Source organism: Lissotriton helveticus, chromosome 2_1 (genome assembly GCF_964261635.1).
Source record: "Lissotriton helveticus chromosome 2_1, aLisHel1.1, whole genome shotgun sequence".
Taxonomy (NCBI): domain Eukaryota; kingdom Metazoa; phylum Chordata; class Amphibia; order Caudata; family Salamandridae; genus Lissotriton; species Lissotriton helveticus.
The window spans coordinates 1,568,511,746-1,568,526,300 of record NC_136059.1 but is presented as its reverse complement, the minus strand read 5'-3'; the positions used below and the strand labels follow the sequence as shown (position 1 = coordinate 1,568,526,300).

At 42.5% G+C, this 14,555-nt stretch overlaps 1 protein-coding gene across 3 annotated transcripts in view; it reads left to right on the top strand.

The window, feature by feature from the left end:
* CLTA (clathrin light chain A) overlaps nt 1-14,555 on the top strand; it is a 142,534-nt gene that overhangs the window by 75,957 nt on the left and 52,022 nt on the right. Inside the window, exons 5-6 of one of the 3 annotated variants that reach the window (XM_078676536.1) lie at nt 10,252-10,305; nt 12,368-12,403. The exons of 1 other annotated variant lie outside the window; for it this stretch is intronic. In XM_078676536.1, coding sequence (XP_078532662.1) covers nt 10,252-10,305; nt 12,368-12,403 — 90 coding nt within the window. The remainder of the gene's footprint in view (nt 1-10,251; nt 10,306-12,367; nt 12,404-14,555) is intronic. One more of the 3 variants, XM_078676537.1, reaches the window with a different exon arrangement.

The following is a 14,555-nucleotide window of genomic DNA, read 5'->3' as shown; positions in this document are numbered from 1 at the left end:
ACATTGAGCGGAATTAAATTGAAGGTACTGGGTAGTATTGTGACAGAATGGTGAGCCCCTCAGCAGCCCATCAAATAAAATAAGTCTTAGATTGCTGACACAGTACCTCCATCTTTGTAAGAGGACAACTGCTTAGAAACCCATGTCTTGATAAATAGGCGGAGGACACAACACTTTTTCACTCTTTCTTGACTTCATCCGTCAGTGTGACTTTAAGCACAGAAAAGGAGTTGAGAATCCCAAACTGGATGTTAAACACATAATTATTGAACTCTGCCTCTCACCTGGACAGGGCCCTGATAGGAGGTAGACGTCAAGGTTCAACTTCCTCTCTTGGAAGGGAAAGATGCCATAACACAGCACAGTTTAACCACACTAGATCTGAGAGATTTTTAATGCAGACAGAATTGCCAGGCTGAGCACTGTATGGACATTTTGAACAAAGCCTGGAAACCTTTTGAAATTACTTTTAGTCCCTTGCATGCCAGCCAGACACTGTTATTTTTAATGGAGTAGAGAGGTGTGTGGTTCAGCCACCTGCCTAGTAAATGCATGCATGATCTCTTTGGTTGTGACGCAGCTGCTGTTACATGGCAAACAATAATAGCTGCTGTTAATGCCAAATAATAATACTCATCTAATGTCGTTCTTTTAGACGCGTAGTTGGGGATTATTTTGCATGATTTAAAAAGACACAATTCTCTTGATTGAAAATCTGACCGTTTAAGAGAAGGGATTAGAGTGTTACGTCCTCGGACAGACACAAACATGTGATCAAGTTTATTTGATGTGGAAAGTTGCTTTTTTTGGCGGAGATTACATCTGCAAAAGCATATTAAAGAAATCTGTGCTTAATCTGGTCATGAGGTCTTCTGCTCCACCTGCACTTTTACACTTCTCTAAATAAATCTATTTGCTAGTATTTTGTAACATAACGTATCTAGCAGAACCTTCTTTGTACACTGTCCAACTTAATAGATCTTTTGGAAACTATTTTTATTGACTAAGAAATTCATGGTCACAGAGCTCTTTGGTATCCTTTGGGTCTTTTGAACTCCGTCTTCAAGCCAGATGAATGCAAATGAATGGGCCTTATGAAGTACTTTCACCAGCTAGATGTGTCGAGCTCCAGAGGAAAATGGTTTCACTGTGGAGAAAAAACACAAGTGTGTATTTGCACAGAGGGCCCCGTTCCTCCAATACAGACAAGGAAAATAAATGTTTTAGGAACTCACATGGCATTCCCAGGAGTACGTCTGGAAACTTGCAGGAGGCACAGCTTTGCAGGTGTACATTAGGGATTACTTTTGTGTATTTAACAAAAATCTGAAAAGTATGCTCAGGTGTGGTGTAAATTTCTGCCCCTACTTTTCAGCTTCTTTTTGTGCGAATAGGGTGGTCTGTCTTTCTCTCATCCTCTGAGCTTTATAAAGCATCTGAGTGGTTGTTGATCTGCCTTATGAAGGCCCATAGCATTCAGTTTCTAGATTATGTTCATAAAATCCCGCTCAGAAAACTTCAGATCCGTGCCTTCCTCCCGAGGTATCAGTGACTGCTCCTTACTCCACTGCAGAGCACACGAGCTTTACAAGTGTTGCACTGAATAAAGGAGTTATTTACTTGAGTCATTGTTTGACCAGCACTACTGGTGTTTAGACCATTCTAATCCTCCTTGAATTGTCATTAGATGCCATAAATACGTTTGCATCTTAAAAAGGATTGTAAACTATGTTGAGAGTTAGTGTGTGGCAGCTATCTCAGAATCATTTGAATAAAACGAATCTGTGTACTGTAGGTACAAGTTTAGAATGAATATTGCACTGTACCAGGATCCTTTTCGTTAGACTGAGAGACTGAAATCTGAAAATAGCTCTTACCAAGACTTTAAGAGAGATTAAGAAATTGGGGCAGGTGGTCTCTAAAAGGGGCGTGTATTAAGAATGTAGCTTAAACATGTAAAGTAAATTTCTGCAATTTCCACAGGCTGTCACCCGACTGGTATTTTAGTTTGAGCTTTTTGTTATTGTATCCAGATTATTGAGTAGCAACAATGCTTTTGATGTAAATACTTTGAATTCCGAATGTTTCAATTCTGAAATTATGAGGCTGTGAATTAAATATTACTGAGCCCTGTGGAAGGGGTACTCCATCACATATATTATGTTCTCTCTCTGTAAGACATCTGTGGCCTTTTCTCTCCCCATCTCGTACATCTGCATGTCTTAACCTTCATCTGTTCCTTTTCAGCACCCTCTTTTCGCTCTCTCCTGAGTGCACATCCTAATGCTCTTCACATCACCACCTTCAGACATACAGCACCCCCTCCCACCTGTAAGCACTGCATTTTATTTTTCATTGTCAACATTTTGACAACTATGTACTACCAAGTTACACATGGTAGGGCAGCACAATAATTTTTCCGGAGACCGAGTACATGTAAAACAAACACAAAATAACTTCTGTAGGAGTAATTCAGCAAATAATCACTTGGTTGGAAGATTGGTAAGTACTATATCCAATTCCAAATGGAAATCGAAAGTATGTTTAATTTATTATCCCAGGTATGAACCCAACAACGAAATGTAATAGGCGTCCTTCTTCATTTTCTAGTATAACAATCATATTCATTTATTTAACAACAATACATCTTTTACTTTTAAGTTTATTTACTTAATTTGTTTATTTTTTACGTCTTATACGGTCCAATACAACAGCACCTTCCTGCTATCTCAAATGTTCACACATTTCAACAACTTCAAGTCATGACCATAAACCACATGGTCAACCACTCAACAAATTAGAAAAGTTCTTAAAACCCCCTTAGATCCTTTTCGTTACACATGGTTTTAAAGTCCATTAATCAGCACTTGTAGTGGTCAGTACCATCGACATTTTGGTCTCCAGATGTCTTAAGTACTCAAAACCATCCTCAGGACAAAGTGTTGAAAAATTCTTTTTGTTAAAGGCTTCGCATTAAAACTTGGCCGTAGTACCATTCCTCAGGCTTTATGAAGCACCAAATACATTTTAAACCCATATGTAATGAAAAGATCCTAAGTGGGTTTTAAGTAATTCCACAGTCTGAGTGCTCGCCCATCACCATTTGGGACAGCGGCAAGGTGCTGTTGTATTTGGCCCTAAAAGTAAGAGGCATTTTTGTGCTTCATTAGTGACTAGCAACCCTTCATCCTTCAACGAGGAGGATCATCAAGTTCACTCCGGATACATTAATCTATCCAACAGTCCCACTCATATCTCAATATCCTCCTGTGCACTTTCGCCGTACCTGGACCGCTTCAGACTGACCTCCTTGGCTATGGCCCATTCAGCCACATCTGCCGCCCATCTCCCCTCACTCAGTCCACACTGGCCCAAACGCGTAATCTCCACCTGTTACTTGTCCAACAAGTGTAGGAATTCAAAGGCCATTTTTTTGCCTTTTGGTCTACAGATGTCATCCAAAAGAGGTTCCATATCCACAGGGATCCGCACCACCCCCAGGCCTCCCTCCCAGGACACCTTTGCTGGGAATGGTCCTGACTACGATCTGCCATCATGGCCTTATACAGGTGGGATACCAAGTGTCTGCTAATCCCCTGATCCCTGAGACCTCTAAAAGTAAGTGATGTAGCAGGGGCTATTGGGACCCTGGGCAGTATACTCTGCACAATAGCTGCAATGCTAGCATGCTGCAAAAATTGGTCTGGCCCTTTATGGGAGCTTTCCTGTGCAGCCTCGAAAGTTATACATTACTTATTAGGAAACAAATCCCCTAGCACTTCCCAACCTCCTACCCTCCAGGCAGTCATGTCCAATTGTCCCTGAGTATTCTCAAGGCAGGTAGATCCCAGAAAACATGTTCCTGAATGATGGGGCCCTGCCCAAAACATTTTAAACTGTTTATTTTCACAGGGATGTAGTATGCCTGTCCAAGTATGGGACATGTACAACTTCCCGGCTTCCTGCCATTAGGAGCAAAGTAGAAAAGAATGTTCCACCCCACCCCTGTGTCCACGAAAAGCGACTTCTCCCAATTGCCCTCCTGAATTCGCCAATGCGCCGTGGAATGTAACCTACGAAAGACAGCTTGGGGCAGAATGTCAAATAAATGCTGCATAATGTAGAGACAACTAAGTAGAAACACCATCTTCTCGACCTCCACACAACCCAAAAGAGAGCATGCTGGAAGGAATTTCAAAACTCTTCTCTCTATTGTGTTGCCTACGAGTTTGTGGTGTATGGGCTACAACAATTCCCGGGTACCCAAATGTATCTGATACCCAGCACAGGGGCCCCCGGAGGCAACTCCCCCAGCTCACGAGCAGCCAGGGAGCCAAGTGGACTTTCCATAGTTCAGGTGAAGGGCAGATAGTTCCCCAAATCAAGTTTAGTACAACAGTAGGATGAGGAGAGATCGCCAAGGGGATGAGGTCGTTAAAAAAAAAAAAAATAGTATACACTGCATACAAAAGTCACCAAGTGAGTGACGCCTCCCACCCTAATCCCCGATTTGTCCATATTCTGTTGAATCTGAATTGCAAGGGGCTCCAGCGCAAATGCAAAGAGGAGGGGGAACAAGGGACAACCCTGGCGTGTCCCTTTGCCCACGTCTATCAAGTTGTCGCAAAACCTACTTACCTTCACGCTGGCCATGGGCCACGTGTTCAGCAAGCATACCTAAGAACAAAATCAGGCCCCAAACACCATGGCCTCCATCACCTGCATATGACAGTGCCATTTAACGGTGTCCATCGACTTAGCTATGTCTATTGATATGATCACCAGTTCCTCATCTCTGTCCTCCATCTCCCGTTAATCAGGCACCGCAATATCATGGAGGTATTGCAGCCAGGTATTACTCCGCATTGGTCCTCCTGCATTAAGCAGTTGGTAATCAGTCGCAATCTAAGGGTATTTTAGTATCCGTGTTAATCATAGTGAGTGGACTCTAGGCAGAACGATCTGATGGTTGCTATCCAGGCTTCAGCATCATAGTAATGCATCCCTCCCTCATAAACAATGGAAGCAGTCACCTCCAGCCTCACAATACAGATCTAACAGGCGTTTGATAAGGACTAAATCAAAGGTCTGATAAAACTCATCATTAAACCCAGCACAGCCTTGACACCTGCCACCTAGTTTACAGCGAGTCTGCCCTGAATCAGTATGTACCACCCCTCCATATCCTCCTCTGTATAGGTCTGATCGAAGAGGACCTCTGGAGATATCCAAACAAGTACCCCACAGGGGAAGGTGTAATTATTGGCACTGTTTGTCTGGCCTCTCCACTTTTTGACTAACTTAGCTGCTCCTCCATCTGAAAGTCGAGTTTCCTGTAAATAAGCAATATCCACTTTGCATCTCTTAAGGAAGGGTTTCATCCTGTATAGTTTTTTTATAAGAACTAGCTCCCGCACATTCCAGGTAAGTAGCTTAAATGATTCTGTCGTACACATTTTAAGTTAACGTATGCTGGACAATTTTTGACGTCCCTCCTGTAACATAATTACAATCACTCCAACAAAAAAATAAACAGAACCCAACTCCAACAACCCCACCCTCCCTGTACATACAAGTGTAAACTTGTAGCACATACAGGTCCGCAGTAATGAATGCATCTAGACACTTCACATTTCTACCCCAACCTACAGAAAACAAACCCTACCCTGAGCATTCCCCCCCCCCCCAACTCCGCGCTTTAGCTCAAGAATCGCACCCCTTCTCACTCCAAATAAAAACCAATCACACTTCAAAGTTCCTGATCTTCCTGGTAGGTAGCAAGCGTACACACAAGCACTTCCCCCCTCAATCCTCTAGGATGATGACCACCAGAGAAAGAAGAACTCGGGGGGGGGGGGGGGGGAGAGAGGGGGAGAGAGAACAACAGGTACAATATGTAAACTACATCTTTATCTCAAACTTATCACAAAGTCCCATCATGTGCCCGCCCCCCTAAGCGTTCTCCCACAGGGGTTAAATATTCTCAACGCCACCCCTGTATAGATCAAAAACAAGCAGCTAGACAGTCCCACCACACTCGGACAGAAAGGAGAGGAGAAAGCAGTGTTCCACTCCGACCCCTCAAGGTGGAATTGTATCATGTACTATGTCACTGTTTTGGGACTAGGCCCTCAGCGTCCCATCATCCACCATGGACCTACTCAACTGCATCACTGGTATCTGCTAAATATTAAGTATATCTTAAATTGTATTAGGGATTGGATATTGGTAAATCCCTTCCTGCCCAGACGTTCTAACTTTTCCTCTTTGGAGGTGAAAAAAACCAACACGGCCTTCCTGACCGAAACCTGGCTACATGCGCAAGCAGGACTGGATATTACTCAAGGCATGCTTCCAGGCTATCACATATGTTGGAGAGATAGATTAGATAAGAAGGGAGAGGGATTGCCATTATCTTCAAGGATGCCTTTAAATGCTTACATGAACCCATATCTCTCCCAGACTGCGAAGGTATGGCATTTACTTCCTCCTTGACTCCTACATTTACCTTCCCTGGTTGCAGGTCCCCTGGCCCATGCAGCGACTTTGCCAGGACCTTCCACATATAATTGCCAGTTGGGCATCAATAAATCAAACTTGAGTTTACTGTGCGACCTCACTATTCACCTGGTAGATCCTGCTGGTACACTATCCTCTGGGCTTCTGAATAATCTCTCAGCTTTACAAACGCCGAAAACATTCACTGCCTCAAACATGAGAAAGGTCACCTGCTCTACTCCATTTTTTTTTTCTTATGGTCCCCTTCTGAACTTCCTGGACCCTAGCCCGGTATTGTGGTCAGACCATTTTTGATCCCCCTTCTAACTGAACATCCCCATTGGTAATCCACTTCCTAGTCCAATCACCATGAGAGACCACAGCTGGCCAAAATTGAACTGCGAAAAATGGAAACGTACCCTTAGGGAATCTAGACCGAACTTAGGCACAGACCTGTATACTGCGTACAACAAGATTCCCCAGTGGACCAGGTCATCCCTATAAAAGCTCTTAGGTGGCTTACCATGGACAAATCCACCCCTTTGTAAACCCCTTCCTCCGGGCGCTAAAAAAGGAGTTGTAAAAAAGCTGAAAGGAAATGCAGTAAAGGTTATAAAGACCCAAGTAAACAAGACTATCGAGAAACCTTGAAGATACCACTCTGAAATTATAAAAGTGCAAGCAGCCTACTACGAAGCAAGGATCAACCCACGAGAAATGTTCCAGATCATGAAAGCATTTCTGGAACCCACATCAAATAGTGCAACTCCCGAAAGTACGGCAACACGCTGTAATGACCGTGCGAGATTCTTCCTAAAAATAATTACAGGCATTTATCTAGCATTTCACGAACCCAACGAGGACTCGAGCCTCAGTTTGGTCACTAATAATCAAGCAGTGGAGGAAAGTGCAATAGTGTACTTTCCCAGTCTCACTCCTGATAAGCCTCAATTTTATTTAGCAAAGTCAAATCAGGTTCTCCACTTGATCCTGCCCCACCGCACATTCTTTCTATGTAGCTGAACTCGCCTTCCTGGTTATGTAAGAAATGGCCAACTTATCCCTTGCAAAAGGAATAGAGCCCCTGACATGGAAACATGCCATGGTCAAACCACTTCCAAAAAAAACCTACCCTGGACTCCATATGTCCAGGCAACTACAGACCAATCTTGTTACTCCCTGGTCTGAGTAAAGTCGTAGAGAAAATGTAAATCCGCACACCTCAGACTTTTCAGAAACCAACAATGTCTTAAACACAGCACAGAAACCATCATCTTGGCTGAAGTAGAGGAGTCAATAATGCTGCTTGATTGAGGATATACAGCAACCATCATACTCCTCGACCTTAGTGCAGCATTCAAATTGGTGAACCATGTCATCCTCATTAAAAGAACCAATAGTGCAGGTGTTGGGGGACTGGCGCTTAAATGGTTCATCTCTTTCCTGAACAACAGGACTTTTGAAGTCTTTGACAGATCTTGCCCATTGGACATCTTTCCATTGAAGTGTGGAGTACCCCAGGGCTTGTCCCAGAATTCCACGCTGTTCAATATATACATGTATTTTAGCAGATATTGTACTGTCATACTGTATACCCATGGTATTGTATGCCGATAACACCCAGCTGGTGTTATCCCTCTCCCAAGGACGAGATCCCCAATCCCCCGCTTTGGGACCTTTGCTTAGGGAAAATAGCAAGCTGGATGGCCGAATCCTGCCTTAAATTAGATGGGGGAGAAAACTGCGTTCATGGTACTAGGAAACATTAATCCACATCTGGACAAAGGCTGGCCAGATTACCTGGGCATGCCCCACCCCCAATGCGGTTATTAAGAGTCTAGGTGTATGGTTGGACAAAAATGTTCAGTTTTATTAACCCAATGGGCTCATAGCACTGCTAGCTGACGTTTATGCGCCTAGAAGGGTTTCGCTTATGGATGATCTCCAGGGATCAAATCTTAGTGAGATTAGTTTCAAATAAACAGCGCTCTTACATTCAAGGAAAAAAGTTAAGTACTGTTCAGGGTCCCCGTAGCCTACCCAGAGTAAGTGTAGCAGCACTGATTCAGCCCGAGCACGCTGACAGACCCATTGGGTAGAAGGCCCTCTCTGCTGAGTGCCCCGAACAGGAGCACATAGGAAACTGTACTAAATAAACAAGAGAAGTTTGAAAGGAAAGCACCCCCCCTCAAACAGAGGAAATGGGCCAACAGGGACCCGCATAGCGAGCCTCCCCAGCAGACTCTGACAAGATTACACCCCAGATGGAGTAATTACCTTAAGTGAGGGTGCAGAGACCAGGAAAGAAGTCCAACACAGTAGCCAATGGTGATCAACCCAATCAATCATTTTAGGCAAGGGCCAACTACTAAGCAACCCAATCAGTCCCTTATTCAAGGTGACATTGAGTCCAAACGGGTAAGTCCGACTCCAAGGCCGCGGGCCCTGCAAGGGAAGGATTAAGATTAGCCGGGCAATGTGTTTCAACATCACAGTCAAAGGTAAAACTGTAGTCCGGACCACCAGGGACAGTCAAGCAGCACCTTCAAAGTTCTGGGAGGAAATCTGTGTCATATTCTGCAAATGCATGAGTATGTCCCGCTTTGCAGAGCGGAAGACCCAAGTAGCAAGGGCATTTTGGAAGGTTTAGCGTGGGCATAGGTTTTTCGGTTGCCAGGGTAATTTTAAGGTTTAGGGTGGGTATGGGCTTTTGGGTGGCAGGGGTAGTTTCAGGGTGGGTATGAGTTTTTTGAGTGGTAAGTGTGTGTATATATTTTTTTTTAACAGGTGTGCATGTGTATATATATATATATATATATGTGTGTGTGTGTGTATGTATGTATGTGTGTGTGTGTGTGTGTATATATATATATATATATATATATATATATATATATATATATATATATATGTGTGTGTGTTGTACTTACCTGTTATATTCTTGCCACGCATGTGCCTTTACAGTGAAAATTCATTAGAAGCTCATGATGCCAGGTAGTGTCACGGTCGTTGTACTGACCGCGGGGTAACTGCATGCATGGTTCCGTAATACAACTGGCACACTCATATAGTAAGTGTATTGTTGACCATGGAGCAGTTGATTATTCTAGTTATTGTCCCTTGCCCTCTTTAAACACTGTCGGCTTTGTCCCCTTAAATAAGGTGAGGTCTGCTAAATAGTATTGTTGATGAGTTAACTGTCACAATGCTACCATAAATGTGGTCAACTTGGAAGGCTTGGGGAAAGTTACAAAACCGTGCCTGTTGGTCAGCATAAAACAAAACATATAGTGGCAGTGAGTGGTACTGTGAGTATAGTGCAGTGAGTGGTACTGTGAGGAGCAGATAGAGCATTTTCATCTTATGTACTGTTTCAGGTATAGCCAGCCGCCTTGGAATTTAGTTTTCAAACCAGCAAAACTAGGCCAGCATGGAGACCTGTTGGCACAGCTTAGAGGCATTACAGGGTAGGTCGTTTGTAAATGTCCATGTCTCAGATGGAAGCAGAGTAGAATGCTCAAGTGAGTACCAAAAGTCTGTTTTCAAATGTTTACAAAAATAGCCAGTTCTTTCATTTTTATATCACTCTAATCTGTTTTATTTCAGTGCCGTAGTCCACAACTGTCTGATTTGTTGCATGGAATAAAGTAGTGGCCATCTCTGAAGCCTGCAGGAAATGTTTTCTGTTCTTTTCAACACTTTCTCTCTTTTTCCTTACCTGCTTGCGCTCCTTTCGGACCTCTTGCTGTCTAGGGTGGCCGATGAAGGATTCTACAAACAACCCTTCGCTGACCTGATTGGTTATGTGTATGTTGCAAAACTACTAATTCTTCTGTTAATTTATTGCTTTTCTGTCTTAACCCCGCATTTTTCTAATAGCAGTAGTTAATAGTATTCTTTTCTATTTTGGGGATGTTACTAAAAAGATTACAAGTTACAAGCTTTCTCTGCTTTTCAAACAGGTGAGTTCTTATTGGGCAGGGGTAGTTTGCTTATCATGTAGCAGAACCTTCGGATGCCATGAGATTAAAGGGTGGCCTTTGACTGATTAGAGAAGGTCTAGTCTCCAATTCTTGTTGAGGAAGCAAGACATTTATTGATCATATTTATTGTGTGTACTGGAAATGGAGCATGGGCTTCTAGTAACTGGCTACATCAGTGGCACATAGAGCAAATGCAGATCAAAGTTAACAGGTGTTTCTGCCTTAAGGAGCATATCCCAAATCTTAACTCCTTCGGTATCTTTTAGTAGAAGCGTTTCAGCAATTGGGCCAACTTCTTAGTCATCCACATGTTTGGCCAGAGATGGGAATTGTTGTGGCCCACACTATCTTCTTGTCTTTCATAAGTTGCAAGACCAGGATATTGGATTGATTTTCGAACAAGCTTGAAATGTATTGTATGTTAATTCTGTCAGTTTGTATCCAAATCTGTCCTGAATAGACATTGCTTTTAAAATTTAGCATCACCTTTTTAAAAATGTCAAAATTCTGCATCATCTGGATACTAAGTGTCGGTAGGTCAATGCTGACATCATGAGGTTTTCGAATCTGCTATTGGCATCATTTTCATGCACTGTAGCAGCTCTCAACTGGTGTTACTTTGACTTCCAACCAAAAAGAGTAGGTGAGACTGAATTCAGAAGTTAACACATTGTCATCACAATTTTGACCACAGGTGACATAAAGACCTCTAATGACATAAGGACAAATAGGGATGAGTTGGCAAGACTGCTTCAAACACACTCCTCAATATCATACGGAGTTCTGAGATCATTGAGCTATATAGAGGAAGCTCCTCTTAACCATCAAAAAATGCAACACAGTTTCTGGGTTCATGGAACACTTGATTTTCAAACCTCTGGGCTTGTGGGTGTTTTGTGAGAAGTGGGGGTGGTCTATTAGTTTTGCTTAATTTATGTTTTTCACACTTAACTTACCTTAAAATTCCAACAAATGTGCCTCAGATCTGTTCTTTTATCATCAGCCTGCAATTCTGTGATCTCCTGAAAGTTCAGCAAAGGAGATGTAAAAAATATATACTCATGTTTGTACCAAAATGAAGGAAATTGACATAGTTGCTGTGAAGCCACAGAAATAAGGGCTATGAAATGTAAACATACTTTATTTTCAGATGTACATTGACATTTTCATAGGACCTAAAGTGTAAACGAAAAACCTTGGTGTAAGCTTCAGGAGTTGCAGCTCTTATTTGAAACTGAAAAACGAGGAATTGTTAACACATTTTCATACATGAATAACACCAAAGTTCTCAGAGCTCCAATACTACAAAGACAGCAGTTACTAGGTAACACTTATGCAATTGCTTTCCTTGTTTTCTATTCACTTATTCTCCCTTCGTAGGCTTTGTTTCGCGGATGAACCATTTGCAGAATAATTGAAAATGTATGGTGAGAGCAGCAAACTGGTTGCCATGTGCAAGCTAACATTTTAGAACAGTGCTATTTTGAAGTGTGCTGCCATTTGGGGGAATGGTTTATCGAATGGAGTTTTAAATTTTTTTTTTTAACATACCGACTGGTCTGTTAGATGTGTGGAATGTTTAGGAAAATAGATGTGTGGAATGTTTAGGAAAATGCTTAATCTGGCTGCTGATGGGCAATGCAGATTATTAAAATGCTTATTGGCAGTTTTGGTGCCCCCCTATTGCTGAGACCCAACATCCAGCTGAGTTGCGAGCAGAAAGGCTGCGTAGTGCTACCAGTGCAACAAACCTTGCCAGCATGTTCCCTAAAGTAGACTGATCAACTAGTGCATGCCTTCAGCTTGTCATCTGCATTAAGCTCATTTTTCATTTTCTGTATCTGACTTAAATTCTCTCCTTGTTTCTTTTCTTCCTCACCTTTAAGCACAAACATAAATCATCCTTGCTACAGCCTAGAACAGTTAAGTAAAATCTTCTCACTGCCCCCTTGCACTGTCTGTCCCATGAATTTAATAGCAGTGTTGTTGCAGTGACCTGTTGTCTCCAGTGACGTTGTCCAATGCTCATCATAATCCTGTCTGTCAAGCTGTGCACCACACCCCTTCATGCAAGAACCATCCTCATTGCTTTCTTTTTTCCCCCGTTTCTGCTGTTTTGCCGATTGATAGTACAATATTTTAGTTTCATGCTTGCTTAAGGTGTTTTCCTACCCACGACAACTCTCCCTCAAATTGGCTAACACAAGAATTAAAGGAGATTCTTCCACTTTTAACTATATGGCTTGATTAACTTTTATCATAAAAATTTTTTTTTAGCTGCAAATCCTATTGAGTACAAAAAAAGAATAAGCTTCCACTATCAGAACATGAAATACACAGTCACATAGCAAAGCAAGATTAAGTTTTACTAAACTGGCTTCAATGAGTACTAAACAAGCCATTAATGATATGATGATCTGCGACTTCCAAGCTTCTTATTTTATAGTACAAATTGTTTCATCTCCCACCCTTTGAAGCAAAGCAATGCCACGTACTCCTTATGTATATGTGTGTTGGTTTTCAGTCTCAGAAAAAGTACCCCAGTGCAGTTTGCTTCTGTTTCTGTACTGCTGATTGTGCTAATTTGTATTGATCCTTTTAATCCTGTGATCACACATTCACGACCAGACCATGTGTACCAGTGTGAGCGTGCTGAAAGGCTATCAGAAATGAGCAAAAAGAAAATGAATCCACTTTATGGCAAATGTGTTAAATGCAAAAGGTGAACGTGACATCTTAGAAAAAGATACTAAGTAATTGAAAGGGCATTGGAAAGTATATAGTGATGAGAAGCAACATCCCTTTCACTAAAGCAAATCTCATTCAAGTTATTTCCTGTAATCTTAAGCCCACACTCTCCAATGAGTTAATTCCTGACCCAGCTTGGGTTCATTCAGTTCTTGAGTCTTAAAAGTTACGTGATCACTTTAAAAACCATTTCTATGGGTGTCCGGTGCAAACCTCACAACTTCATTCACACACAACACATCCAGCTCATGCATCTCAAAATTCCAGCCCATTTCCATGTTTTCTCAGTTGCGAAGCAGATCCCAGAACTGGGCCTCCCAGAGAAATCACCTTTTTTAGTCTGCCTATAGACTTCTTTAGTCCATGCTAAATCTCATACAATTTCAAATGTAGGCATTACAAAGTGGTTTAGAGAAGAATGTCTTATGCCCCCCTCTCATGCTGATCTCTTGTACTGGCATTTGATTGGACACCAGTCATGTTACAGCGCTTATGAAGTAGAATGTACACTGCCGAGCATGGGCAATGAAGTGTTCTTGCACTGTTATTTATTATTTCTTTTGTTGGAGTGTCATTCATTTTGAATCAGTCCACTAGACAATCAATATGTACTGCAGGCGATGATGTAGTGGCGATACAGAGTTGACAGCCCTTAAGTTCTTCTGATCCTCCACCACCATCCTCCCCCTTTTCCCCAAGTTGGCTGGTATACTGATTTGTTTCGACCAACAATGCATGGAGGAACTGTACCATAAATTATAGCTCCAGACCCTCCTAGACAGCAGATATGCCGCTTCATTACCTTGCCTCTGCAAACAGGATGTGAAGGAACTGTGCGATGAATGGCAGCATGGTGCCCTTCTAAGATGGCAGTCCGAGGTCATTTTGTCAGTACTGCTGCTTGTGGAGCTGTGTGCTAAGTGCACTATGAAGTGTGATTTGGCGTCCCCTATATGATATCGAGCAAGTGGTGTTGCAACATTGCTTCTAAAACAGAACGCTGTCAGTGCTGACATGCATCTTTGATCGCCTCAAGGGATGGCAATAGTGCTGAACTGGCTTGACAGTACTTCACCCAAGACTGCCATGCTGTTAGCAGTACATTTGTATAGACGGCTGGGGGAGGGCCAGGAGGTATTGCCTCTGCTGGACACCTATTTTCTGTTTTCACATGCTTTAGTTTACATTTTTAGTTGCCTTTGACAGCTTCTGTTTCTTGCAAATAGCCCATGTACGGAGGACCCTGCCCTCCTGCAAGAATGAGAGAGGAGAGCAACAGTGGCCACCGATGGGCAAACATGAGGGCACTGGTAACCACTAGCAAGA